The 27,891-nt window shown below is 42.7% G+C and overlaps 1 protein-coding gene across 2 annotated transcripts; it reads right to left on the reverse strand.

Moving 5' to 3' along the window:
• Nucleotides 1–728: 728 nt before the first annotated feature.
• NIPSNAP2 (nipsnap homolog 2) lies at nucleotides 729–27,722 on the reverse strand. 2 transcript variants are annotated; one of them, XM_082670237.1, is made up of 10 exons: nucleotides 27,587–27,722; nucleotides 17,607–17,746; nucleotides 17,479–17,524; nucleotides 14,552–14,646; nucleotides 14,146–14,216; nucleotides 13,066–13,206; nucleotides 12,175–12,206; nucleotides 7,248–7,342; nucleotides 3,018–3,101; nucleotides 729–1,885 (listed from the first exon to the last, which is right to left on the reverse strand). In XM_082670237.1, exons 1-10 carry the CDS (start codon nucleotides 27,676–27,678, stop codon nucleotides 1,821–1,823), a joined length of 861 nt encoding a protein of 286 aa, XP_082526363.1. In that variant the 5' UTR covers nucleotides 27,679–27,722; the 3' UTR covers nucleotides 729–1,820. The 2 variants fall into 2 exon arrangements, with proteins under 2 accessions (XP_082526363.1, XP_082526364.1); XM_082670238.1 differs by lacking the exons at nucleotides 14,146–14,216; nucleotides 17,479–17,524.
• Nucleotides 27,723–27,891: the final 169 nt, after the last annotated feature.

Consider the following 27,891-nt stretch of genomic DNA (forward strand, 5'->3'; position numbering starts at 1 on the left):
CCCCCCCAAATATATCTATATCTAGATATCCTATTGGTTCTGTTTCTCTGGACCCGAATACACCAGTGTATGATAGAAGATTCCTGACCTCTGCAGGGCTTGTTTCATTTACAAGTCCACGCAATTTTGTAAGTGAAAATTCCCTGTCCCCAGCAATTTTTTTTCAGTTCTGAATAGCTAAATTACCTTTACTAGTAATAGTAATTCTACCATTTTTCTTTAAGTAGTTTAGAAAGCAGTTTCATATAGTTTTCATTCACATGCTACAGACATGCTCAGAGCATCTAATCAGTAGAGTAGCTGGTGCTAAACTGCAGGTTTTCTGTGCCAGAGCTTGCTATACCCTCTCTCTCCCACTGCTTCCTGTGCCACCATGAAGAGCCAGTTACAGAAATTCAGAGCTGAAGGGACCTTAAAGGCTATTGGATTCAACCTCCCCATTTTATAGGTTAAGGAACTCAACACCCAGGAGGGTAAGTACCCCCTCAAGGAGCACAGCCTGTTCTTCCACTGGCAGCCCCAGCCCCCAAACATCAGGCCATCATGCGCTGGTACCCAAACACCCATTCCTCATAACACCTACCAAGTGGCCATAAGGAGCGGCCGATGAGCCTATTTAATATTTTACTCTGTAGATGCACATATACCCATTGAACTGGGACAAGCTACCTTTCAAGAGTGACAGAGTCATTCTCAGCACCAGTCATTAAAAAAAGATTGCAAACATGTAATATGTGAAAATTAAGAGGATTTTATTGAATTTTATATGTTCTTGGAGAAAACCATTCGCATGTAAAAGCTTGACATTTGGTATGAGATTTTTATTCACACTTTAACATAAATTCTTTGATCTGGGGGTCAGACATAATTTTTCATTTCAACAGGACTTTCACATGATTACAGTCACAAAATTGGCACACTATATTAAAAAACTAAATCAGAGCTAGACAAAGTATGCAGCTTTATGCCAATTTAAATCTCAACATGCACCACCCCTCATACATGATCTTGGAAAAATCGTCTGTGAGCTTACTAAAATATTAACCAGAGAATGTCTGAGGTCACAGATGATTGTTTACAAAATAAAACCTCTTTTCCTAGTGCTACTCGTTTTGTTATAGAAAAATATTACAAATAAAAATTAGTGCTATTCAAGGTGTTCATTTCAAAGTCACATATGATACAGAGGTTCAAGCCATTTTTTCCTCTCATATAAAGATATCATGACACACAATGTGGAGACTGAATTACCGATCAACCACTTCCAACTCAGTAATGATACACTGTTTATTATGCTGACATTAAAAATGAGAGTGAAGTAAAAGATTTGCAGGTATTGGGTACACTTATAATTTGTTCCTAGTCTGAGACTCAGAAAAATGCTACAGAAACATGACAAAATTTATATTTCTTCCTGATACAAGAAATTTGTCTAAAAATCTGTAATTATAAAACAGATTTGCTTTTTATAAAGAAATGGCTAACTTTTTTCCATGGTTGGATTCTTATTTGGAGATGATTCCAATTTTAATTTGGGCCCTCTTTTCCTGGAGGGTGGGGAGAGGTGGCCCGGTATTGTAAGGTATATTCAACAAATACAGGGATGTTTCAGAGGACTACAGAGCACTGCTACAATCAGCCAAACTGTAATAGTTCACTTTCTTGTGATTTTGTAAATTTTAAAGAAAAGAGGTCTCTTACAAGCTATATACAGCAGTTTACACTTCAGTGTTTCTTTTTCACTTGATATACAGTTCAAATTAATTTATGACAAGTACTTGTCACATAAATTTATGTAGGCACGTCAAAATTCTGTAGCTTTACTGGAGGGGTGAAGTCTTCTGTGGGATCATGATTCTGGATTCCATTTCCTGAATAAGTGGGACTGAAAACAAAGATCAAGATTACTAGGCTCGTTCTTTTCTAAACAGACTGCAGTAAATATACATTAACAAATAGGTTGCTAAGCATATTCAGAAGACATGCTGCTTGAAATCAGAATAGAGTACTGGAATATTTAGGATTGATCTCAGGGGAAGAAATACACAAGCTAATGACACATCAGCTGACACCCTATAAGATGATATTAAAACATTCTGTCGGAAATGTGTTTCATTTGTAGGAAATTAGGAAAGTCCATATTGTGAGAAAAATGGTGCTTTCTCAGAAGGTTCTTTCAACTGAATTAAAATTTATATAACATCAAATAATTTGACTGTATCCTGTATAAAGGAACAAATACACTGTACTTGTAGAACTGTCAGTGCTAAGTAAAACACATCTTTGGGAACTTATGGAAATGTAAGAATAAACAGCAAAGCCATATATAGTTATATGATTTTTTTGAATTAAAAGACAAGATAATAGTTATTTTCCAGAACAAATTACTCTTTGATCTTCCTGGTAGGATATGGGCTTAAATGTACCTGACGTGCAACATAGGTGGTACCATTCAGCCTGGTTGTTTTCTTCTAAAAATCAAGCAACTAGGATTTCATTGTGTGTGTGTGTGTGTGTGTGTGTGTGTGTAGGTATACATACATGTATAGGTGTACACATATGTACACATGCATACACATGTACATATGGAAAGTCTAAATACCAAATTAATTTTCAAAATTACTTTTTAATTGCTGTATTAAATTGTAATGCTTTGGGGAATGGACAATTTTGATGAGAAAGGAAAAGCTTAGAAAAAAATTTATTTGTATAATAAATTTTCAGAGAATACAGAAATGCACAAAAAGGGTAATGATGTAAAATTTACAACACATGAAGATCTGAGAACTGTACCAGACGACATATATACTTGAAAGAGTGAATATTCTCTATTGAAAAAATGTCCTATAACTGTCGAAGAAAAATATGACTATTTCTCCATTCCCTCAACCTTACAATTCACGATCCTAGAGCAACGTACTATTTTTTTTTTTAAATACATATTAGCTTCAGGGTGAAAGAACATTAAAACAATGAGATGAGAAGAATGAAATGTTTTATGCCTATTAAGATATTACCTGTATAATATACCAGTTCTTCCCAGCCGTGTTTATGCCATGCTGCATTCCGTATATCTTCCCTGGTCTGAAGATCTTTGTAAGCTTAAAAATAGCCACACAGAAGAATTAAGACTTAAACCAAACATAATTCCACTAGTACAGTGGGAGACTGGTTCCAGGATCCGCTGTGAATACCAAAATCCGCAGGTGCTCAAATCCCATAGCCGGCCTTCTGTATCCATGGTTCTGTACCCTTGGATTTGACCAACTATAGGTCATATAGTACTGTGTGTACTTACTGAAAAAGATCTGCATATAAGTGGACCCCAGCAGTTCAAACCTGTGTTGTTCAAGGGTCAACTGTGTATCCATTAAGTGTTGATTCTGCTGCACTCCTCATTTTCTCAAAGAGCCTACAGACCTTCCTCAACTTATGATGGGGTTACATCCCAATAAACCCACTGTAAGCCAAAAATATTGTTAAGTCGAAAATGCATTCAATACACCTAACCTACTGGAAGAGACGAGCTTAGCCTAGCTTAGCTTAAACGTGCTCAGAACACTCACATTAGCCTACAGTTGGGCAAAATCATCTGACGCAGGGCCTATTTCATAATAAAGTGTTGAATGTCTCATGTAACTTACTGAATACTGCACTAAAAGTAAGAAACAGAATAGTTTTAAGTGTATTGGTTGTTCACCCTCGTGACTGTGTAGCTGACTGGGAGCTGCGGCTGCCACTTCCCAGCATCACGAGAGAATGTATTGAAAGCCCAGGAAAAGAGCAAAATTCAAAATGTGAAGTAGAGTTTCTACTAAATGTGGATCACTTTTGCACCATCGTAAAGTTGGAAAATTCTCAGTTGAGCCGTCGTAAGTCAGGGACCGCCTATACTTTGGGAACTCAGTACTAAGCTGGAATGACGGTGAGCTGGCTATTTTGAGCAACTGTTAGCCCTCGTGGGAGACGCAAAACCACCCGCCCTCAAGACTCACAGTCTTGCAGATTCAAGACGTGACTTTACAAACCAAGTGAACTTCCTCAATACACGTTAAATCTGTAACCACACACTGTCAGACTACGGATAAGCAATATTAGACTCCATTTTTCTTAGCATTTATAAAGCACTACAGTGATCTGGGTGAGACTGTATTCAAGGCAGTGGAGAACAAAGAGACCCAACAGGGAGAACACAGCTGACCAGGGAGAGCTGCCTGGAAGCTGTGATCTGACCAAGTGGGTCTTCAGGTTGAAAAGGCCATTTTATCATCGACACGCAGGAACGGGAGGGAAAGGCACTCCAGGTGGAGGGAAGAGCACGGGCCAAGGGTCAGAGTCCTTGGGGTACAATTCGGATATCTCACCCAGGTGCCTTGGTCTCTGATTCCCAACCCGGGCAAGATCCTTCCAACCAGTGACCAGGGAAATGCCTCCTAGGCATCTGGACACGGTGTCAGTCGTGACTAAGAGATCACCCAGGGCTCCCTCCTCAGTTCTAATTTCTGTTTTGGGGCTTCCTTCTCCCTATGAGAAGACCTAACCTTGCAGGCCTGGTCTTAGATGGCCTCTGACCATCTAAAGACAAAAGCTCCCTCCACTAGTAATGGAGTATAAATTTATTACATAAAATATTGAAGATGCTGAAAAATAGAAGGAAAACAAAATCTTTTACCTCTCACCACCCGGAGGAAAACAGTTAACATTCATGTGACAAGCGGCAGTGTCCTCACCGGGGTCGGATGCACACCTAGGGTACCATGTGGTGACCCCTCGCCACCCCCTGCCCCACCCCCCGCAGGGAACACAGTTTGGAGGCCTGTGTTCTTTTACAAATTTTCTTAATTAAAAAAAAAAATTGGGGGGGGTAAAATATACATAACAAAATTTACTACTTTTAACTATTTTTAAACGTGTAGTTCAGTGGCATTAAGTACACTCGCGTTGTGCCACCATTATCCATTGAGCAGTACCTTCCCACTCCCCTCTTCTCCCAACCCGATACACTTCACTCTACATTCTGCTTCTATGAATTTGAACAGACCACATTTTGTTCATCTGTCAATGCACCTCTGGGTTTGGGAGGCTTTTAAAGATGGGAGGCACTGAGCCCATTCATACACTAAGGGAAGGAGGCCACAGATGGGGTGGTGGAGGAGCCGTGGCTGCAGCGAGGCCTTGAGGAGGTGGGGGCGGGATGGCATCACGTGCAAGGGTAACAGGAAGGGGGGCTGTGCTGGGGGGAAGACCTGCTTTGAAGCCAGACTTGCCGACGTCTGAGCCTGGCTCAGCTCCTGAACAGCTGTGGGTCCTGGGTGATTTATTCACCACCTGTGAGCCACAGGTATCTCATTTGTGGTGTGGCTGTAAGGATTAAAGGGAGTGGTGCATAAATAACCAACACACTGGTGGTGCTTGATAAATGTTGGTTCTCTTTCTCCAAAAAAAATGGAAAAGTGAGGCTAAGTTTTGGGGGCAGACAACTGAGAATTCATCTCTGCACATCTCAAGACTTTTTCCTATAAAGTAGGAAGTGGGCAGTGGACATTGGGGACACAGACTCGAGACAAAAAGGAAGGTGGAGAAGGGCAGGGCCTCAGAGTAGACATGTGCCTGACCTCTGCCTGTGCGCCAAAGCACATGGGTCCTGACCCATCCGTCTCCGCACTCGCTCACTACAGAGGCCGCCCTCAGAGGCCCCTCCAGGCTGGGGAAGGGGAGGGGTCTGTCTTTTCAGTTTATATCCTCTGGACAGATCATGCACTAAAAAATAATGATAAAAATGACTTCACTCCCACCTTGAACCCATAAAGGTTAAATTACAGTTAGTATAATCAAAAGGCAGGGACACAGAACACATCTTTTAAAGATCTGTTCGCAAATCCACTCCATTTGAAAACTCTGATCCTTAGGAGGTCAAATCTCAGCTGGCTAGAAAACAGCTCCCAGGAACACCACTGCCCCTGACATTCTGGGAGCTGAGGGTTACTGGTGGCCTCTAATCATTTGGTGCAGGTTTCAATCTCTTAAATGCCGGGGAAGCCCAGTGTGTGTGGCTGAGGTGAGCAGTGGCTGGCGGGGGCTTGGAGTGGGGTCTCCTCCCCAGACACGGAGGGTTTCAGGGAAAGGTTCCAGGGGCACAATGTGAAAATGACTTTTCTTGCCTCAACTCACCCATTTAGACCCGGGTCCCCGGCAGGTATCTTACCGTTTAGCCCGTCGGCACTATCTGTAGTTTCCTGAGCACTTTTTATAATTTCCTGTGTCTCCATGGCTGTTCCAGCCCCTCCTTCCCACCTCTACTGTCAGTCCCATCTAGATGCTGAAGTCTAGCTCGTATTCCACCTTTCACTGGTTTTCCCCCAATTCATAGCTTTGTATCCCTTTATATCCCGATATACACTCCTAACGCGGAGGGCCCCAACTGGAACTCCCTGCGTCACTCACCGCGCATGGCCTGGTGGCCTGTCCCTCAGGTTTGCTTTCCCGCTCAGCAGACCTGTCACCCGTCTCTGAGCCTCCTGCTAACCCAGGAGGCACGTGACTCCGCAGCACTCGGTGGACCAAACAGGGCAAACCAACACCTCAGCAAATTAATAAGGTTTGGAAAAAGTCATGCTTTTCATCTCTTTAATAACCATTTACAAATGTGCCCAGAATGAACCAAGCTACTGCTGAGACCCGGTTCCTGTTCAGCAGGTAGACAGACATAAACAGCCATGACTGTGACCACACACACACAGTATTGGGCTCTGGGGGCTCAGGGGACAGCGACATTCCCTTGGGGACAAAGGGGAACATTTGAGTCAGGCCCTGAAAGACACCAAAGATGGTGCCAAACCAAAGTGGGCAGGGATGGAAAAGGCGAGAGAAGGGCTTCTGGGACAGTAGAGTCAGACCCAAGGCAAGGGGTGGGCGCGCGTGTGGGCACCTCCTCTGCATGGAATGCAGGACCGTCCCTGAGGGAGCCGGGGGCAGCTCTATCATCTCCCCTCACCCGGGGCTGCTGCCTCACCTCTCTCGCCCCACTCTCACTTTCACCAGCGCACTGACGTGCCGCACATCTGTGGACCCTGCACTATTGACCTCTTGTTCTGGGTAGCTCAGCACCTACGTTCCATCTGGGACATTTGGCTCAGCTACAGTGTTTAAGGTTCCTGACCTCAGATACGATTTACTGCCTAGGACAAGTTCGTTAGTAATGAACTCTGAAATCCCAGGAATACAAAAATGAAGGGAAAAAAACATACCCCAAAGATGATGCACCATATATAGCTGCCCAATCTGGGAGAAGAATCCTCCAACTGCTTCATTACTGTCCTGTCTGAAGCGAATTGCACGAGCCCTATAAGAAAAAAAACAACGTTCAGATATTGAATCAGGTATGTTAAAAAGTATCAGTAAGTTCCCTCCATCCTCAGCGCAAGTTGTTCAGAATGCATTCGAAAGTTGTTTTAATGTACATAAGATGTAAATGTACCTTTCTATAGCTACAGCAGTCATTTTTGTGAAAAATGGACAGTAATTCATAACTATTAAAATAAAAACAACATGGGACTTCCCTGGTGGTCCAGTAGGTAAGACTCTGCGTTCCCAATGCAGGGGGCCCAGGTTCGATCCCTGGTTGGGGAACTAGATCCCGCATGCATGCTGCAACTAAGAGTCCACGTGCCGCAACGAAGACCCGGCACAGCCAAAATAAATAAATAAATAAAAAATAACAACAACGTGAGGATATGTGGTTGCACTGCTGATTCTTAACGTAAAGTCTAGAAAACTGGCAGAAGGTAGGCTAGGACCTGTCAACTTAAAAAAAGCTGCTTTCCAAGAACACACTGTGAGAAAGTGAGGGAATTCTCGATCTGAGAACCCCACGGTGCCACAGGCACTGTACTCCAAGGGAGACAGGGACCCTGCCTCGAGAACAGGGCTTAAAACAGAGAGGAAGGAAGTGCACCGCACCTACAAAGCAGCTGCACACCATGAACTCTGAGAAACCCGCAAGCTCTGTCATCTACAGCTGAGGGCGGGTGTCGAATTCTGCGACTCCTCGGACAGCATATGGAAGAACCATGGACATGAGCTTCCTGGCGGTTCAAACTGTCAACTGGCAACCGGGGCACGAACCGGGGCACGAACCCGCGTCCTCCACATTGGCAGGTGGACTCCCAACCACTGTGCCACCAGGGAAGCCCTGAACTTTGCTTTTTAAGATTCCCTGCTGCAAAAGGTATCAGATTTTTAAACACCTTCTTTTGTGTCTGCACCAGTACTTTATTTTTATATTTAGTGATGCACTTGAAATCCTAAACAAGTTTTTAAAATGTATATGTTTTCTTAAAGCAGTTTTCTAGAACCAAAGTTGAAAATGAAGGAAGCAGTTTCAAGTGATGTAGGAAGGTCACAGGTAGTCTCTCAAGAGACTCCACACCCCAGTTACCCAGTCAATTTATATCAACACTGCCCAGGCTTGGCCTCATGTCTCAGTCATATTAGGGTCCCAGAGTGGACAGGACTTGGGAAGATGGATTCATTCTAATTCATTTAAAAGAGCTGGAGGGCTTCCCTGGTGGCGCACTGGTTGAGAGTCCGCCTGCCGATGCAGGGGACATGGGTTCGTGCCCCGGTCCGGGAGGATCCCATGTGCCGCGGAGCGGCTGGGCCCGTGAGCCATGGCCGCTGGGCCTGCGTGTCCGGAGCCTGTGCTCCGCAACGGGAGAGACCACGACAGTGAGAGGCCCGCATACCGCAAAAAAAAAAAAAAAAAAAAGAGCTGGAGACTATGAACAAGGATTCAATCCACTAATATCCACAGTGAGAGACGAGATAAGTGAGTCGGCTTGACCAGCGCATTCTCTTCTTAGAGGCAAACTTCATAGTAACTGAATTAGAACATCTCAAAGGGGGGTGTGGAATCAGAGCAAGGGCAGCCTGTGGTGGGAGTGAGGAAGCCAGTCTCCTCAAGGTCACTTTGTACATCTTGGCTCTCATTCACCACGTGCTCAACTCCACAAAGGTGACCCATGCTTTCAGGTTCTTTAGGGGAAAAGGAGGGATCTCTTGCTATTGCCCCCATGGGCTACCTCCAAGCGATGTTAATTTCTTTAACCTTACATGTAGTGTTAAGTGATCATAATCTTCACAAAAATTACAAATCTGATTTGTAAATTATTGAAATTAAGCAAATCACTTTAATGTGCATTGTAACCCTAAGGGGGAAAACCCTTAGTTTCATTGATAGTGATAAATATTCAGGACAGTTCATTTCATTTTGAATTTTTCTCATTCACTTTCTCAGTAGGCAAAGAAAACATACCTTGCCTTAGCCTGGAAATAATCAGAAGCATGAAGTGAAGAGGAGATCACCACCTTAGTTACCTATGTGCCACAATACAAACTGAATGCTGAACTGGCTTTATAAATAATTTTTAAAATAACTGAAGAATAACCTCAGTTCCTTCCTTGTGGATTCCACGGTGGGCAAGTCTCAATGAGTAATACGGAAACATAGAACTGGGTGATCCTATTCTGTGGGCAACTAAATTACTACACTTATAGCATCAACCCTACCCCCGAATTCCTTAATAAAATGATGTCTACAATAATAGTATACAATCAAATATGTATTTCTTAGTTTTCAAATGAAAAGGAATTCTACCTTGCATTATTTAGCCTTTGATGACCTAAGAAGAGAAGATTCATTAGAAAAAAAGATCCCAGAACTGTTTTTTGGAGGTAGATCTTAGAAATTATCTAGCCCAAAGCAAGAAATTTTATAACTGAAAAAAAGAGAATATATAAATTGAAAGTAAGTAAAAAGTCATGGTTTTCCTTTTCCAAAGTGGTTGAACCATTTTACACTCACCAGAAATGTGTAAAGGTACCAATTCATTGACAACCTCATCAACACGTTATTCTGTCTTTTTAATTATAGCCATCCTAGTGGGTATGAAGTACTATCTCGCTCTGGTTTTACTTTGCATTTCCATACTGACTAAGGATGTTAAGCAGCTTTTCACGTCCTTTTTAGGCATTCATAGAGCTCCTCTGAAGAAATGTCTACTCAAATTCTTTGCCCATTAAATTTTTTTCCCCAAATTTATCTTATGATTTTATTTTTTATTGTGGTAAAAAGCACCTAACATTAAATTTATCTCAACCATTTTCAACTGTGCAGGCCAGTAGGGCCAAGTCTATTCACACTGTTGTGCAACAGATCGCCAGAACATTTTCATCTTGCAAAATTGAAATTATACCCACTAAACACCAACTCCCCTGCACCCAGCCCCTGGCAACCACTTTTTCATTTTCTGTGTCTATGGTTTTTACTACTTTAGAAACTTTCTATTAGTGGAATCATACAGTATTTGTCCCTTTCTGACTGGCTTATTTTGCTTAGCATAATGTTCTCAAGGTTCACCCTGCATGTGGCAGGACTTCCTTCTTTTTAAAGGCTGCATTAATATTCCATTATATATATATGCCACATTTTTATCCATTCATCTGTTGATGGGTATTTGGGTTGCTTCCACCTCTTACCTACTGTGAATAATGCTGTGATGAACATGGGTGTGCAAACATCTCTTTGAGATGCTGCTTTGAATTCTTTTGAATATATACCCAGAAGTAGGGTTGCTGGGTCAGAGAGTAATGCTATTTTCAATGTTTTGAAGAACTCTACTGTTTTCCACGATGACTGCCCCATTTTATATTCCTACCTACAGTACACAAGGGTTCCAATTTCTCTGTATCTTGCCAACACTTGTTATTTTCTGTTCTTTTGATAATGGCCTTCTTAAAGGGAGTGAGATGAATGGAAAATAATTGTGGTTTTGATTTGCATTTATCTTATGATTAGTGATGCTGACCATCTTTTCATATGTTTTTTGGCTATTTGTGTATCTTTGGAGAACTGTCTATTCAAGTCCTTTGCCCATTTTTTAATTGAGTTATTTATCTTCTCGTGATTGAGTTGTATGATTTCTTCATATATTCAGGATACAAGTCCTTTATCAGATATGTGATTTGCAAAATTTTCTCCCAGTCTGTGACCCGTCTTTTAATTTTTAAAACTGTATCCTTTGAATTACAAAAGCTTTTAATTTTGATGAATTATAATTTACCATTTCTTTTCTTTTGTGGATTGTGATTTTGGTGCTTATGTAAGAATTCTTTGCCTAACCCTAGGTCACGAAGATTTTCTCTTATGTCTTCTTCTGAAAGTGTTGTAATTTAGCTCTTACATCTAGGTCTACAATTCATTTTCGGTTAGTTTTTGTATACAGTGTGAGGCAGGGGTCTAAATTCATCTTTTTGCAAGGATACCTAGTTGTCTGAGGACCCTGTGATGAAAAGATTATCTGTCCCCACTGAATTGCTTTGGTACATTTGTCAAAAACCAATTTGCTCACATGCGTGAGAATTTATTTCTTGTCTTTCAATTCTATCCCATTGATCTGATCTATATGCCTGTCCGTATGCCAGTACCATACTGTCTTGATTATTCTAGCTTTGCAGTCAGTTTTGAAATTGAGGACTGTGAGTCCTGCAAGGTTGTTCCTCTTTTTCAAGGTTGTTTTAGCTATTTTGGGTCCCTTGCATTTCTAAAGCCTGCTGGGATTTTGACTGGGATTCTGTTGAATCTATAGATCAGTTTGGAGAAAAATTCATATTTTGCTAAACTAAGAAGAAAAAAAAAGAAGCAATTGTATCATTGTGGTGCTCTGTTTATGTGACAAAAGCAACATTTCAGAAAAGATAACATCCAAGAAGAATATGAAATAACTTCATGTGACACTTGGGGGGTTTTGTTTTTTTTTTAATAAAAAGTGCTTATCTCTTGGAGATATATACTAAAATATTTATAGATGAAATTTTATGTTGTCTGAGATTTACTTCCAAATACTCTGGGTTGGGGGATTTAGACCTAAGCAAGACTGGCCACGTGTTGATAATTACTGAAGCTAAGTAATGGGTATGGAAGGGAGACCTGTGGTATTTTTCTCTCTAGCTTTGTATATGTTTGAAAAATTTCATAATACAAATATATCAAACAAAACAACAGTCTAGTATCAAATCATGGCACTAACCCCAGATTTTATTTCTAGAAGTAACACTATGGCCTAAAAGAATCTCTTTATAAGACTTAACAACCTCATCACTTGGTAAAATACTCACCAGTAGTTGCCCCATTCAATCATAGTTCCTGGCTGAAAAGAGATTTGGATTCGGTTTGTTAGTTCTTCTGTGAAGAAATATGGAACTAACAGTATAAAAAACATCAAATGACAAGACTAACTTAAAAATTAACTTTTAATAATGTGAAATCTAACAGATAAAAAAAATGTAACAAAATAGTATTATTCACTGTGTTCATACCTATCCCACAGTGGAAGTAATATTCTGTGGCTTCATCTAAGAAGACAACATACACACAAAGTGAGAGTTAATTAAGTCATCCAATTATAGTCATAAAAACCATAGTTAGGCCCACGATGATTAAATTGTTGGTACCTATTCAGACTTTATTGTGAAATTTTTAAATAATTCAATTTAAGTAAACCTAACAAGGACATCACTTGTTTTTTTTCCAGTATAATACTGAGCATTAGACCACCAAGATCTACTGATACTTTTTCACTTTAACTATGTTGCCACCTGGGCCTTTCTTTTTAGTGGTCACCTAAGTAGGGAAATATCTAGAAAGTCATACAAATATTATTCCCCTTTTGTCTTACAGTGCTGTATAATGTCAATAGTCACATGCTTATTAGCTGCTCTAGTTCAATGGCAATAGATGCTAAATAATGTAGCTGATCCTGTATGTTACATCTTTTCCCTTATGCGTAAGACTATAAAAAACAAATGAGCTTAGCAAAGAGAAAGGAGGAGAAAGAAGGAAGGTTTAAAGAAAGGAAATAAGAGGAGAAGAACTGGACAGGGGAGAAAACGAGCCAAACACACATCACAGAACATTTGCTCAGTGTCTGCTGTTCACTCAGCATCAGGGGTGCGTGTCCTTCTGCACAGAAGAACAAGGGGACAGTTAACTCCTATTTCAGTACTTACTCGGAGCTGGTAAGATCTGAGTTCATATATATTCGGTCCTGACCGTGGGACAGGTTCATTCCAGAAACTGAACTCCAATAGCAGCTGATTCTTCCTCGAGAGAAGCATGTTGCTTCTCGCCTTACGGAATTCCGCAAATTCCTTTGAGTGAACAAAGGTGCTCATAAAATCTTCTAATATTTATATCATAAATATTAGAAGATTTATATATAAACCCACTTTAGCAACATTTATGTTCCTCCCACAATAGAATACTATTATAAGCAGGGTCCAGTTGGCCTGAGACAGTCCCAGTTTACATCTTGTTGAACCAGCATAATGACTATTAGTATTCCCTTTCACTCTCAAAAGTGTCCAAGTTTAGATATCAAACTAGGATATCAAACTAGGATAGTCATCCTAATTATTTAAATGACAAAGTAAACTAATTTAATTTCCTATGATTTTAGGTTCTTTTAACTGTTTGACAGCATATTGAGACAGGTGACATGGACACCTCAAAACATCAGAAAATCAAACAGCCATTTATATTGGGAATTCCCTGGCAGTCCAGTGGTTAGGACTCCGTGCTTTCACTGCTGAGGGCACGGGTTCAATCCCTGATCGGGAAATAAGATCCCACAAGCCTCACAGCAAGGCAAAAAAAAAAAAAAAGTCATTTATATATGGACGGGGAGTCTACACAAAAGGTTTTCTTTCCTAATAATGTATGGCTGGTAGAATATTCTCCATTAACACACACCTCTTCGTGAAGGGAGGGGGAGGATAGCAAAGTCGGCCCAAGATGAAGAATATGTGGTTGTCAGTTCCTGAAGCAGATATGTGTTAGGTAACCCAGACTGACTTACCGGTTTCAAAGTTCCAGCTTATCAAAGTACAATTGACTTTTACAATAAGAACTATCATTTTAATAGTATTACAACTGGTTACTCTATGTTTAAATACAACCTCAAGAGTCCAAATAATAAAATTTTTACTACAGAAAACTAACAGTTTACTAACAAAAACGATGGCAGAAAAGAATCACTTAATTCTGTACTAACATCTACTATATCATTAGTCTTTTTCAAAAATCATTACCTGATTTTCTTTGAGTTTATTCATGACCTCCGTGAGGACTGGATAACCTCCTTCATACCTCCAGAGGTGAACTGAAATATATTTTAAACGATAACATACATTTAGAGTTTCATGATACTCTTACCTTGAAAATATTCTAGATACGCATGGTGCTAACACAGTATAAAACTGTAATGTGTGTTGGCTCAAGTTACACCATAAAGTTTCAATAATAGATTCAAACATGAAAAACAATCAAAAAGGAGTTTCTGCAGTGATTTACTGGAGAAACTACTTTAACCATAAAACTGGACTGAGACTTGGAAAGCTTTGCTTATAAAAACAAGCATTATGTTAAAAATCATTTAAGTAATGACAGTAAAGGCTTAAGGAACAAGGGTTTATTCCAAAGACTTCTGCTTCCTACCAGCTTGATCCTGCTCGCCATACCACGTGTTCCAAGTCCCCACCAAAGTACAAGGGTAATGTTTATCTTCGTGAATCTTTGGCAACACCTCTTGACTTAAAGAGAAGAAAGAGCAACACTAATTAAACAACCACCGAAATTACACCAGGTGGACAACACATGATCAGTAACAGGAAAAGGTCATCTACTCTGTGTTCTGACAACTGACCTCAGAATACGTTTATGATAAAAAAGACGTGCAGAATTAGCCTTTTGGCTGAACTCTGCTGTGCTCTCATGTCCCAATTATCAGAAGCTTAGGTGACTGATACCCCAGCTATCTAGAACAGTGGTAAGTAACTCAAGTATATTGATAAAAATGATAAAGAAGAGCCAAAGGTCCAAAAATTCCAGGAACTATGAGTCTATTATTTGCTGTTTCAGAAAAAAAAAAAAAAGAAGTATATACTTAGGAATGGTGATGTGTATGAAAGCTAACTTTTGCTGGTTCCAAAGATGGGAAGGATGAGAGAAATGTGAATAGTAGAAAAAGAACGCGGGAAAAGAAAGGGAAGAAAGTCATGTGGAGGATGGGGCAGATGACAGGAGTGGCCCAGGAGGCACAGGAAGCAGCAGCAGAGAACGACTGGGCTTTAAGGAAGACGACGGAGCCAGGACACAACACAGTCTGGAAGCAACCCCGACCCCAACAATCCCGAAGGGCATCAAAGGGGCAGGAGAATCCAAATGAAAGAGACGACATGAGGCATAAATTAGTTTCTACTCAATTCAACCAGCTGAGGGGATTTGAAAGGTATCGCACCTAATCCCACGCCGGACACACCGCCCTGTTTGTCGCTATTGATTGCGCATGGTCCTGGCAGTGTATTAATTTAACAGAGGTGTCAGAGCCTGGTTCCACGGAGACCTTCCCGCATTACAGATTCTAATGGACAGGGAAAGGTAAAGGGAAGACCCATAACTGCATCATACCAAGAGAAAAGCTAAAATTTGCACACTTTTTGAATAGAAAAATTACGACGAAAAAGTGCCATATAGATCCAACAATGGATGCAAAAGATATCAAGGGTCAGAAATGGAACCTGTTCTCATTATTTGCTGACGTCAAGTGATATTAAGCTAGTGATCACCACCCGATGTTGAAGCACTAGGACTGGGTGGATATGACTAGTTAACAGAGAAAAGCTCTGAATGGTCTTATGTCTAACTGAAAACTCAAATGACTTTAAGACCCAGTACAATGACCAAACCACGTAATTTTTTGAAGGGTAGCATTTACTTTTAAAATTAAGATCAGATATTAAATGTATCTTATGTATGACCTGTGAAAGTTCAGAAATCACATGGGATTGATGGAAATTAGGGGTGGAGAAAGACAGATTATGTCAGGGAAATGGAATTGGGTTTTCTTTTTGCCACATGACATGATCAGGAAGTAAACAACTCAGCACTGGAGCTAGTGTGGAAGACGGAAGCCTGCACAGATGACCCAGGTGAATGGAGGCTGTAAGGTAGGTAGTACTTGTACTCAGAACTTGATGAGTTGGGAAGAACCTCATTATCTGGGCCCCTAAAAACCAGGCTGGAAACAGGCAGCTGCTGAAAGTTTCAGAGAAAAGATAAACAAACATGATGAAGGAGAAAACAGAACTCAAGCAGATCAATTTGACAAACTTCTGGGTAATGGACTGCAGGGTGGGGCGAAGGTACAGGTGCAGCTTCAAACCCAGGAAGGCAGTCAGAAAGGGCTACTTGGAAATGGGCCTCAACAGGCCTGCAGAGGGAAACAAGCAAAGAGAAGCAAAATACACGTCAAATGAAGAATACACAGCCCTTAGTGACCAGCTAATCACATAAAACTAAGGCAAGAGTCAAATAAAACCATGGTGAGTGTCACACATGGAGAAACTGGAAGAGCAGCGTAATTCTGCACATTGAGTTTGAAGTGAGAACGTGAATAGACAGCCAGGAATCTGAGACAGGAGATGAAGTGAAAAAAAGGACAGGAAAGATAATCCAGGGAAACATCAGCATACAGAAAAATTCCACTTTATGAGAAGAGAATTAGAAAAAAGCATTTGTTTTATTTTTAGGGCACTTCTAAAATAAAGAGAACTGTGCTGAGGTGAGCAAGAAACTCAACACTAATGTTATATTTCACGAACCACCTCCAAAAATAAAACAACAAAAGATGTTTTGCTTCTGAAAGTTATGCTGATTCTGGTAACAAAATCATTTGCTTTCTCATGAAAGCAGCAGATATGAAAGGTTAAAAAAAAGCTTTTAAATTATATTTGTGGACAACTGATCATTAAAATGCTATTTCTGTTAATAACTAACGCACTTAATTCTCTTTGGTCTTCAAGTTTACAAATTCGATAAGAATATATGGGTTTCATGTCATATGAGAATCTGCTGAAGGGACTTGAATCCTGGCGGATGGAAGACCCGGGAAGAGATGGCAGCTCTGCTGAAATCCATACAGGGCTCTCACGTGGCAATATTACTTAGGAGTAAAACTGGACACAGTGGAGGTCCCAGGGATGTGAATTCTAACTCCTAACGCTCAGAGCTGTCCAGAAATGGAGCATATGAAATGTATTTAAGCATAGCGTCAGGAAGGGCTGCAGAAAGGACTCAAGCACTGGATGAGTAGCTGGGCTAGACCACCTTGCAAGGTCCCTTCCAACCTGAAAAAGTCTAGTAACATTCCAAAGTCTGATAGCCTATGTGAGGAGTTAGCTGAACAAGCGCTTAAAATCAAAACATCCTTGGTAATGCCCAACAGAGCTCAACTTAAGAGCCTCTCCACGTTCAGCTTTAAGAAGAGGCGTGAAAGATCTCACTCTGCTATCAAGGGTTAGTGCAACTGACAAATATTAAAATCATTATTTTTCCCCAAGTAAAGGATAGTTTGGTATACACACCAAATTTTGTTGTATGCTTCTAGGCATTCCGGTTTAACATTGTGAACTGAAACAAAAGAAAATTCAACGATAAACTTATGAACAAAGGGAAAAAAGTCAACTATGAAGATAGCAAACCTATGACTCACACTGTAATTTGTACAGACTGCTTGTTTCCCTTTTGGCTAGGAGATTAGAGTGAGCATCTTTCCTTGGATCAACTTTCCGGACAAATAAGGATTTTAACCAGCTGTCCTCTCGAGGTCTGATAATGGAAGACGCCAATTTCCTATGGAATAACAAATGCAAAAATTTGAGTTTAATCAGAGGTACAAAGATCCCAGGGTCTTTAGGTTGTGTCGTGTAGTACATTGTTTTCATAAATTCATCAATCCATTCAGCAAATACGCCTTGAGCACGCCGTCTAGGCACTATTCTAGAACCTGGGATACCGCATGTCCACTTTTCATGCCACCAGCGTGCACTCTGAACGCAGGAGCGGAGTGTGAGAGAAGTAACTTCGGCACTCCTAGGAGAGTTCTCACGTGTATCTCTGTGAGTTCCACCGTGTGTCCTTCCTTCCTCCAAGGAAATTTTCAACATAGAAAAACCATACAAGGAAACCTAGAATAGTCAAATTCACAGAGAAAGAAAGTAGAATGGTGGTTGCCGGGGGCAGAGGGGAGGGGAGAATGGGGAGTTACTACTTAATGGGTACAGAGCTTCAGTTGGGGAAGATGAAAAGGTTCTGGAGAGGGATGGTGGTGACAGTTGTACAACAATGTGAACATACTTAACGCCACTGAACTGTACTTAAAAATGGCAAATTTTATGTTATATGTACTTTACCACAACAAAAGAATGTGAAAAGGAATATACAGAGAAAGTGAATTCTTTCGTTAAAAAAACTATTTTACCCCTAAACTAAATTAACCTTAGAATCAAGATTTTTAACTCACAAAAACCTAAGAATACAGACTTCATTAACATATAAATAATTTGCTTATTTTCATCTTATAACTGAACTCCTACTATCCATGCTGTCAGAAAGTGAGGATAGATTTGACTTAAGTAACAAATTACACTTTACCTGTGAAATTTTAAGTGCATGTTTAATTCCCATATGCTTGCTGGTGGGATCACAAATTTGTGTGACCTCCCTAGAGGGCAGTGTGACATTATCTATAGCAAAATTAAAACTGCGTAGGCCTTTCGGCCTAAGAGTTGCACTTGTGGTATGTCCCACAGGCAGCTATATTTAGACAAGTGCACACAGCTGAATGCGTGCAAGCATTCCTTACTACCTTGTTTCCAGTTTGTTCCTGGTACAGGCAATTTGGAACCCATTAATGGGGACTGGTCAAATAAATCAAGGTAGAGCCAAAATCAGAATAGAATGCAATCAATACGAGGAATGAGGCAGATCTACACGCACTGATATGTTGGTATCGCTGAGATGAGTTACATGGAAAAGCAGGCCCAGAACAGTACCACAAATACACACACAAAGTGAACTGCTAATAGTGAGGACATCTGGGGACTGTGAGTGGGCTTGGGATGGGAGGGGCGAGTTTTCCTTTTCGCTGTATAACCTTCTGGACTCTTTGAGAATTTTCCATATACATATATTATTTTTATACCTAAAATTAGCTAAAATATCTAAAGTGCATGTTTAGAAACTCCTTTATGGGTAAGGTATATAGGTATACATAACCTGAGAACAAGATTTTAAAAATGAAAGCCTGGCTGAGACTCACCCTCTTCCTAACTTCACACAACCATAATCAAATGACAAATCGCGTCCCTTCATCTTCTCCACTTTAATTCATGCACAGTAAAATTACTCTTTTTGGGACTTACAGTTCTGTGAGTTTTGATAAATGCATAAAGCCATGTAACCACCACCACAGTAAGATAGGGAACAGTTCCTTCACTCCCTAAAATTCCTCCTTTTGTAATCAACCCTTCTCCCAACTCCTAGCAACCACTGATCTGTTCTATGTCTCTACAGTTTGCCTTTTGCAGAATGTCTCATATATGGAATCATACAGAATGTAGTCGTTTGAGTCTGTGCCCATTCTTTCTGCACGATCGCCTTTATGCGGATGACCATCCTCTCTGGCCAGGGCTATCACGGCATACTCTTTATTGTTTTGATCTTTAATTCACGTACACATAAATGATCTTTTCTGCCCTTTGCTAGATCATGCCAAGGGCAGTAACGTGCTGGGATTCCAAATGACCAATACAAACACTCAGATCTTAACCAGTGCTTCAAAACAAGGTCTGGCTACTCACAGGCCAGTGTGAGCCTTTTCTGGGGGGATCTCTTGGAAACACTAGATGACTTCCTACAGACCATTTTCAATCTGTTTAGCAGACCTGTTTAAGGGCACAGATACCAAATATAAGAGGTAAAGAGAGAGGTAAAGATAGAGTAACCCCAGGTGTTAAGGGGAGTTTAAACAAGAGGCAAGAAAAACTTGCATGACGTGCAAATTCCCCAATGCCTCATGAGATGAACAAGTGGATTCCACATTAATACAAATTCCTATTCTTATTCAACTATGGTGCTTTAGAAAAAACAGAACTCTAAATTTCACGGGTTACATTGGCAGCCTTTTTCTTTTTTTGCTTAAAAAAAATTGACTTGCTGCTTTAATGAACAAACATTACAGAACACTTTTCACTCCATATGACTGTTTTGAATTTAAAAACCAATTCATAGGATATTATCACAAATAGCTAGAAACCAGATAAAAAGATTTTTTTTGGACCGATGGAGCTTACAAATATATAAACAAAATATACAAATATAAAATTAACAATAAAATGTTTTCTATAAATACAGTAATGATCAAGAAACAGAAAAGCATTTTTTCAAATCTTTTAAGATTAAAAAGCAGCAAGCTCATATTAAATAAGCAAAATAACAATTCCAGTACATGCAATTTTTCTTATTAGTGCATAGGACAGAAATATATAGTCCTAAGCGGCATTTGTAAAAAGAAGTTGGAAATTCTTCCATTTTGCTTTTATTATATGTTAAAATGCCTTAGAATTAAGAAAAGTGTTAATGGTGGTATCCCTGAAGGGAGGCTGGAGAGTTAAAATAGAGGAGACACACATCGTTCCCCATATAATATCTGTATTGACTATGTTTTTTATTTTACTCTTGTATTTTTTTAAGTACATGTTTAACCCCTAGTAAATACACTTAAAGCACTCAGGACAGCACCTGATTAATGGTGAGATTTTATAACTGTTTTTAAAACTACTTAAAAAAAACTTTTAAAATTAAAAGAAATTATATATAAAAACTATTAGCTCTTTAGCAGAAACCAAAATCATATGGTATTTGTCTGGTTTCAATTCACTTTTTTTTTTTTTCTTTCCAAATTTATTTTTGGCTGCATTCGGTCTTTGTTTCTGCACGCAGGCCTTCTCTAGTTGTGGTGAGCGGAGGCTACTCTTCGTTGTGGTGCGCAGGCTTCTCATTGCAGCGGCTTCTCTTGTTGCAGAGCACGGGCTCTAGGCACGCGGGCTTCAGAGCACAGGCTCAGTAGTTGTGGCACACGGGCTTATTTGCTCCGCGGCATGTGGGATCTTCCCAGACCAGGCCTCGAACCTGTGTCCCCTGCATTGGCAGGTAGATTCTTAACCACTGCGCCACCAGGGAAGTCCCCACTCTTTGATTATATAAATAAACTAATTCTGAAGAAGGCAATTCTCCAAATGAATCATGGTAAAACTTACTTCAATAAAAATAAAAACATTTTTGTCAATTCGTTTAAAGTATTTCATTTTATTTTTTTTGGCTGTGCCATGTGGCTTGTGGGATCTTAGTTCCCTGACCAGGGATTGAACCCCAGGCCCTCGCCAGTGAAAGTACCAAGTCCTAACCATTGGACCACCAGGGAATTCCCGTGTTTAAAGTATCTTAAACACACCATGTTTTGGGATATTTGCTTAAATAATATCATGAAGCAAAAGGGCAAGCATATAAAATTAGTGATATGCAAAGTAGAAAGTTTTAAGATTTTTTTTTTTTGCGGTACGCGGGCCTCTCACTGTTGTGGCCTCTCCCGTTGCGGAGCACAGGCTCCGGACGTGCAGGCTCAGCGGCCATGGCTCACGGGCCCAGCCGCTCCGCGGCATGTGGGATCTTCCCGGACTGGGGCACGAACCCGCGTCCCCTGCATCAGCAAGCGGACTCTCAACCACTGCGCCACCAGGGAAGCCCAGTTTTAAGATTTTTTTAACGGGACTTTGCATAGTTCGTTTTTTTTTTTTTTTAGTAATAACAATTATGAACATTGTACCCCTTATGAAAGGGGTACAATGGAAGTTTCTAAAAATATCAGCACTAAGGAATTTCATTAAGAAATACTCACCAAAGCAACCACTACTAATAGTTCTTAATGAATCCTTCCAGAAGTGCACAGACAAGCGTATACCATGTGCACTCATATTGATATTTAATTCCTATGGCATTTAATACTTTATAATAAAGAATTATTGATGGACTAAATCTGGAAGGGAAAAAAAATTCCAAAGTAATTCTTCCCTTCCTCCTTAGAATTTAAGGGGATTACAAGCTAATAAGCACACACTTCCTGCTAGGCACTGGACTAGGCAGTTTGTTCCTGTCTTCTCATTTAATCCCCGCAACAATCTAGCAAGGTAGGTATTATTGCATTTTAAGGACTAGCTCACAGATGTTATTACACAACCTGAGCTAAGAAGCAGCAAGATAAAAATATGAACCCAGATCTAACTGTAAAGTTCAAAATATTTTCACTAATAAGGGATGCCTCCTCCACACAAACCTCCCCAAGTGAGCATTCGTTCCAGATTTTAATACCAAAGGGATTTACTTTAGGATGGGTAAGATGAGGTAAGGGATATGACACCACTTTGTAAGCTAAAGATTGACCTAAGAAGTAGTCAACATCACAGGACACACACAAGAGCCTGAGTGCTGCTTACTTGTCAAAGTTGGGTAGCAACTGTCTTGACAAATGAAAAACAGTGTGGCGCAGCATAGCCCCAACTGACTGTTGAACTCTGAGATCTTTCAGCTGGCAGGTGACCAAAACTGCTTCATGTGCCCAGTCCAAGCTGAATCACGGAAAGGGATAGAAGCAGCCATGCTAACAGCTGTCAGGGTGATAAGACCTGGGCTGGGCCAGGGTGCTTTACCAGGAGTGACAAACACTGCAATCAGCTGTCTTTATAACATCATATATGTGTTGGGTGGCACTTTACAGCGGGTGAGGTAGGGGGCAGCACATCCTACAAAACACTAGATTCTAAATAGAAAAAGCATTATGTGCCTGGCTCAATGGATACAATGAACAGATGCCTAGCCTGCCCACTGTCATGGGAAAAACCTATCAGTAAACAGCCACAGTGGTCACAGACACTGTGGACTCACATGCACTGTGGGAACTGGAGGGAATGAACCGCCTTGGCCTTGGCCAGCAAAGAGCGAGAGGGACTCCAGTGGAGACATTGTAGCTCTGTCTTGGAGGACAAGCAAGACAGGGACAAAGCTAGTGATAATCCCAGTCAAAGGGAACAACGTGTCCTGGGGCATGGAGTCGTGAAGCTGTGTGGCATGTTTCTGGAACAGCAAAGCATTCAGGAAGGCAAGAGAACAGGGTGTGGGAGGACAGTGAGAGGAACCACGGGAGGGCAAGCAGGCCAGGGGGGCTGGGCTCCCGTGCACCAAGCCTATCAGCTGGACCTTATCCTGTAGACGGGGCAACACTAGCAAGTTTTCAGAAAAGATCCAGGCGTAAAAAGCAGCCCGGCGGTGGTGTGGTGGTGGACTAAGCAAGAAAGGCAGGGAGCATGGCTCCTGGGCTCCTGGCGGGCTGCCCAGTCCAGCAGTACCGGCACACCGAAGGCATCTGATACTCACTGGATGGACCAAAGGATGGTCCTGGGTTAAGATGATGGCAGGAGGGATGAAGGGGATGGATTACATTCAAAAGATACTCCTGAGGTGAAGAGAAGACACGGATACTGATTAGGTGTGGAAGATGGTGTTTTGGTTTAGTCGGGGCAAATTACAGAAGGGAAATACATTTAACACAGAGACCACAGGATGAGGCAAGGGGCTTTGGTCGTGTGATCACCAAATATGCACGGACTGTGCCCTGCATGTGCCAGGCACTGGGCCAGGCTGAGGCTACGAAGAGGAATAAGCCTGGCCCTGACTTCACAGAGCTTGGTTTGCTGGTGGAAGCAGACGGACAAACGTGATCACAGTCCAGGGGAAGAAGGGCCCCTCCGTGGAGACACAGGTGGTGGGCGTGGCGGGCTGGGGCAGAGGGAGTGGGGTCTAGGTCAGCCTGAGGGAGACGTGGACCAGCCCTCTGAAGAGGCACCTGTTGAGCTGAGGGCCTGGAAGATGAGGAACAGTTTGTCAGGTTGCTGCCCACGGGAGGAAGGACTTTCTCCGAAGCAGAACTCTAGCTGCCAAAGCCAGGGGAATGTGAATACAGCAGAGGGGAGAGGGAGGGGCGGAGGCCGAAGGGCCCACCCGAAGAAGAGTCTTGCCTTAAAGCAGGAGCCACGGGACTCCCCTCCCCCGCCCCACCGCCAAGCCCAGTAAATCTGTCTTCGCCACTGCTGCTAGAGACAGCCATTCCCCAACCTTTAATTTTGAAAAACTTCAGACACAGAGATGAAAGAACAGTATAACGAAGACCGCTATGCCCTGTATCTAGATGAAAAATGAACATTTTATAATTTTTACTGTTTATATATATTTTGCTTTTTCATTTTTACCAAACCATATGAAACCAGAGTGCAGACATCATGATACACCATCCCTAAATACTTCAGCACACATCTCCTAAGATCAAGGACAAACCATGTCACTAATAATAAATATCACATCTAAGGAAAATAATAATTCTATAATATCTAATATCCACTCCATCTTAAAATGTCCCCAATTGTCCCTAAAATGTTTTTTATAGATTTTTTTCTTGGTGGAGGTGGGGTGGAAAGGAAGAGGGATTAGGATCTAGTCAGGGTTCATGTCAGAGATCTTTCTAGTAGGAAAATGTCCTGCTCATTTGTTCTGGGGAATTCTCTAGCTGTCCCCCTCACCAATGGCTTCAAGTCTACACTCTTGATAGGAATCCAGCCGAGTGGTGATGCAGAGGCACAGTCAAGACATGCTGGAGGCAGAACTAACAGATCTGGCAACTGACTAGACGGGCGGGAGCAGGCAGGGAAGGGCTTGGGGAAGACCTGGTTTCTGGCCTGGACCACTAAATGCAAGATGTTCCACGGCTGGGGAGAGAGAACCCAGGAGGAGCAAGCAGGCTTTGCAGGAGGAAGATGAGTTAAATTCTGGGTACATGGTCGTTTCCAGCACCTGGGGGACACTGATGCAGTGCTCAGTAAACAGCTGAGCAGAGGGCCTGGCACTGAGCAGAGCGAAGATGTACTTGGCAAATCGGCCTCCCGGGAACGCGTCCTCCATCCCTCCGGAACCACTCTCGCAAAGTCACTCACAACCACCCCTGTCGGTAAGTGGTTTTCTTCCGCCATCTTAACCTTCTGGCAGCATCTGGCACAGCTGAACCACTCCCTCTTTGAAATACCGCCCCCGGGCACTGACCAATAATGACCTCACAGCTGCCCCTTCCAGCTCCCTTGCTGCCTCTCCTTCCTATATCCAGCCTGTAAATATCCATACAGCCCAGGGCCTGCTTCTCAGCTCTTTCTCTATCCACACTCCTCAAGCAAATCTCATCCATTCCTATAGTTTAAAAAAGCATTTTATTATGAAAAATTTCAATCAAATACAATATAGTATACTGAAACCCATGGATCTATTAACATTTTGCATTCCTATATGCTGACAATTCTCAAATGCTGTCCAGACATCTCCTTGGAGGAGTCATATAGGTACAATAAGCCAACTGCCTACTGGGTCTTTCTATTCGAGTAGCCCACAGACATCTCCAATTTCACCGGGTTCAAAACTGCCCTGGATCCGCCCCCTCCCCACCCTGCACCTGTTCCTCCTTCTCTGAATGACTAGCAAGCACCCTGCGTGCCTTATTCACTGATGCTTCCCAACAGCACCTGGCACGTGGTGGGCACTCTCACCTTTGGAACAAACGAGTCTCCGTAAATGGCACCAGCATCTGCCTAGTTGGCCATCATCCTGACTGTCCCCTTTTCAAAGTCAGCCTGATCTTTTAAAAACGTAGATCAGATCATGTCACACTAAAGTGTATACCTTTAAACGTCTTCCAGAGTAAAATCCAAGCTCTCTCAATGGCTTGTGCGGCCTGGAATTATCGGGCCCCTGCTGCTCGCCACCTGTTCTCCATCTTCCCTTTACTCCTGCTCTTAGATTTTTCTCGGGTTTCCCAGTATGCCTGACTCCTCTCGTTCACGGCTTTCATGCCCACTGACCCTTCAGGTCTCAGCTTAATGCCACCTTCTCGGAGAGGCCTTCCATGACCTCATGCAGGGAGGTTCCCTGATTCTCCCATGCCACCGACCTCAATCTGTAAGTCTACGTGGGATTCCACCTCTGCCATGGCTTCCTGGGGAGAGTGACCGTGGCGATTATGCTCAGGTTCATAGGGCTTCATCGACATCATATACATTCAGTATCTGATAGAATCAATGAGTTAGCTGGGTCCAGACTGAGTCCTAAAGAACACCTACAGTTAAAGCAGACTAGAGCCCGGGAAGGAGCTGAGTAGTCAGAAGGTACAGGGCACCTTGTATAGAGACAAGGACGCCAGTGTCAAGAGCGCTTGGCCCCAGCAGGAAGTGGGGGTACCGGGCACACCCGGGTCCAAATCTCCAGTTTATTAGCTTCAAGTGACCTTGGGCACTTTAGGGGAACACCTTCAGTCTCAGCTGTCTTTTGTGAAAAAAAGAAAATATCAATTTCATGGGCTTTTATCATCTGTGTGAAAAAATAAAGCAACAGTAGATACTTAATAACAGAATAAAAATAAAAGGAGGGTGATTTGTTAACCACCTTGGAAACATAAATATCAAATTTTGAAACGCAAGTTGAGCATGAGTCCTAGGAAGGGCACTGGGCCTCAAGCCTCACAAACTTGGGTTCAAATGCCTTTTCCAGCCACGTGTCTCAAGCCCTTTAGGTTCCTTCTCATCTCTAAAATGCACATCCTATTACTTCTTAAGAGTGCTACTAGGATTACATTAAATAAGCCGTATCAGTATAAAGCTGGCCCGTATTAGGAATTTAACAGGTAGCTCCCTCCCGCTTCCATTTTTAAGTGCCAACTGTATTTTCTATAGGCTCACTATTTAATTAAACACAAACAAAAAGAGAAAATTTAAGTTACCCAACGTAAAGAAACCGAAGAAGCAAATCGATGTGTAAGTTAGTATGGGATTTGGTTTTTCGATTTGGAAAATGGGACATGGCTATCTCAGGGATGGATTCTGACCAAATATTTAATCCAATGAGGTTAGAAAAAGAGTTTAAACACGAAGCCAACGTCCCCTTAGTGCTGATAACTGTACATACTTTTTGATTCGCTATCTACTTTTAAATGCAAGTCAACGACTGTTCTTAGGGCTGACACCTCTTCACTACTTCCCCGACCTCCACTTGAGGGCTCACCGGGGACGATACGGTATTTTATTTCTTCCTCACAACAACCCAGGAGGTGAGGGTTATCTCTACTGCCATTTGCGGAATCAAGCACTGAGGCTTTGCGCGGGCGAGCACTGTTCTCAGGCGGCCGCAACTTCAGGGCCTGCGGCCTCAGGCATGCGCCCGCCGCCCTGACACCGCTCCGGGTCGCGCCGGGTCAGGGTCCCGCAGGCCGGGCAGGCTCGGCGCGCGGACGTGGCTTCGGCGCCGAGCGTCGTTCCCACCGTGACCTTGAGCCCGGCCGGCCCGGCAGGCAGGCACTCCGACCTCGCCGAGGCTCCGACTCGCCCAGCCGCGCCGACCGAAGCCTCGGTCCCGCCGCCCCGCAGTCCGGGAGGCCCTGCCGAGTGGGAGCGCGGCCGGGCCGGGTCGTAGACTCGTGCCGGGGACCCGTGCCCTCCGCCCCGCGGCGGCCCCTCCCCGGCCGCTCCCGGAAAGGGCGGCGCTGCTCACCAGAGCCCGGGCTGGAGGTTGCAGGGGCCGGCCCGCCGCAGAAAGCTGCCGGCCGAGGCCGCTCCGCCGGCGCGCAGTACTCGCGCCGCCATCTTGCTCCGGCGCCTCGGCTCCCACCGCCCGGGCCGCCGCTGACGCCGCCGCCGCCGCCGCCGCCGCGACCCCTCCCCCGGCCGGGCCAGCCGAGGCGGGGGCGGGGCAGGGCGGGGCGGGCGCGATACCGCTGCAGTGCGGGGCGCGGCCGCCAGGGGGAGCGGGGCCCGCGGCGGTCGCGTCCGCAGTGCGTGCCGGCGCTGAGGTCCCGC

The sequence above is a fragment of the Grampus griseus genome (assembly GCF_964374135.1).
Source record: "Grampus griseus genome assembly, chromosome: 14".
In the NCBI taxonomy this organism is placed as follows: domain Eukaryota; kingdom Metazoa; phylum Chordata; class Mammalia; order Artiodactyla; family Delphinidae; genus Grampus; species Grampus griseus.

Coding starts and splice junctions, on each gene's coding strand:
- NIPSNAP2 (XM_082670237.1), bottom strand. CDS start 27,678: ATGGCGGCGCGAGTACTGCGCGCCGGCGGAGCGGCCTCGGCCGGCAGC. Junction 7,343..12,174: donor ATTGAATGGGGCAACTACTG/GTGAGTATTTTA, acceptor TTTTTCTTATAG/GGCTCGTGCAATTCGCTTCA. Junction 1,886..3,017: donor AGAACTGGTATATTATACAG/GTAATATCTTAA, acceptor CTTTGTTTTCAG/TCCCACTTATTCAGGAAATG.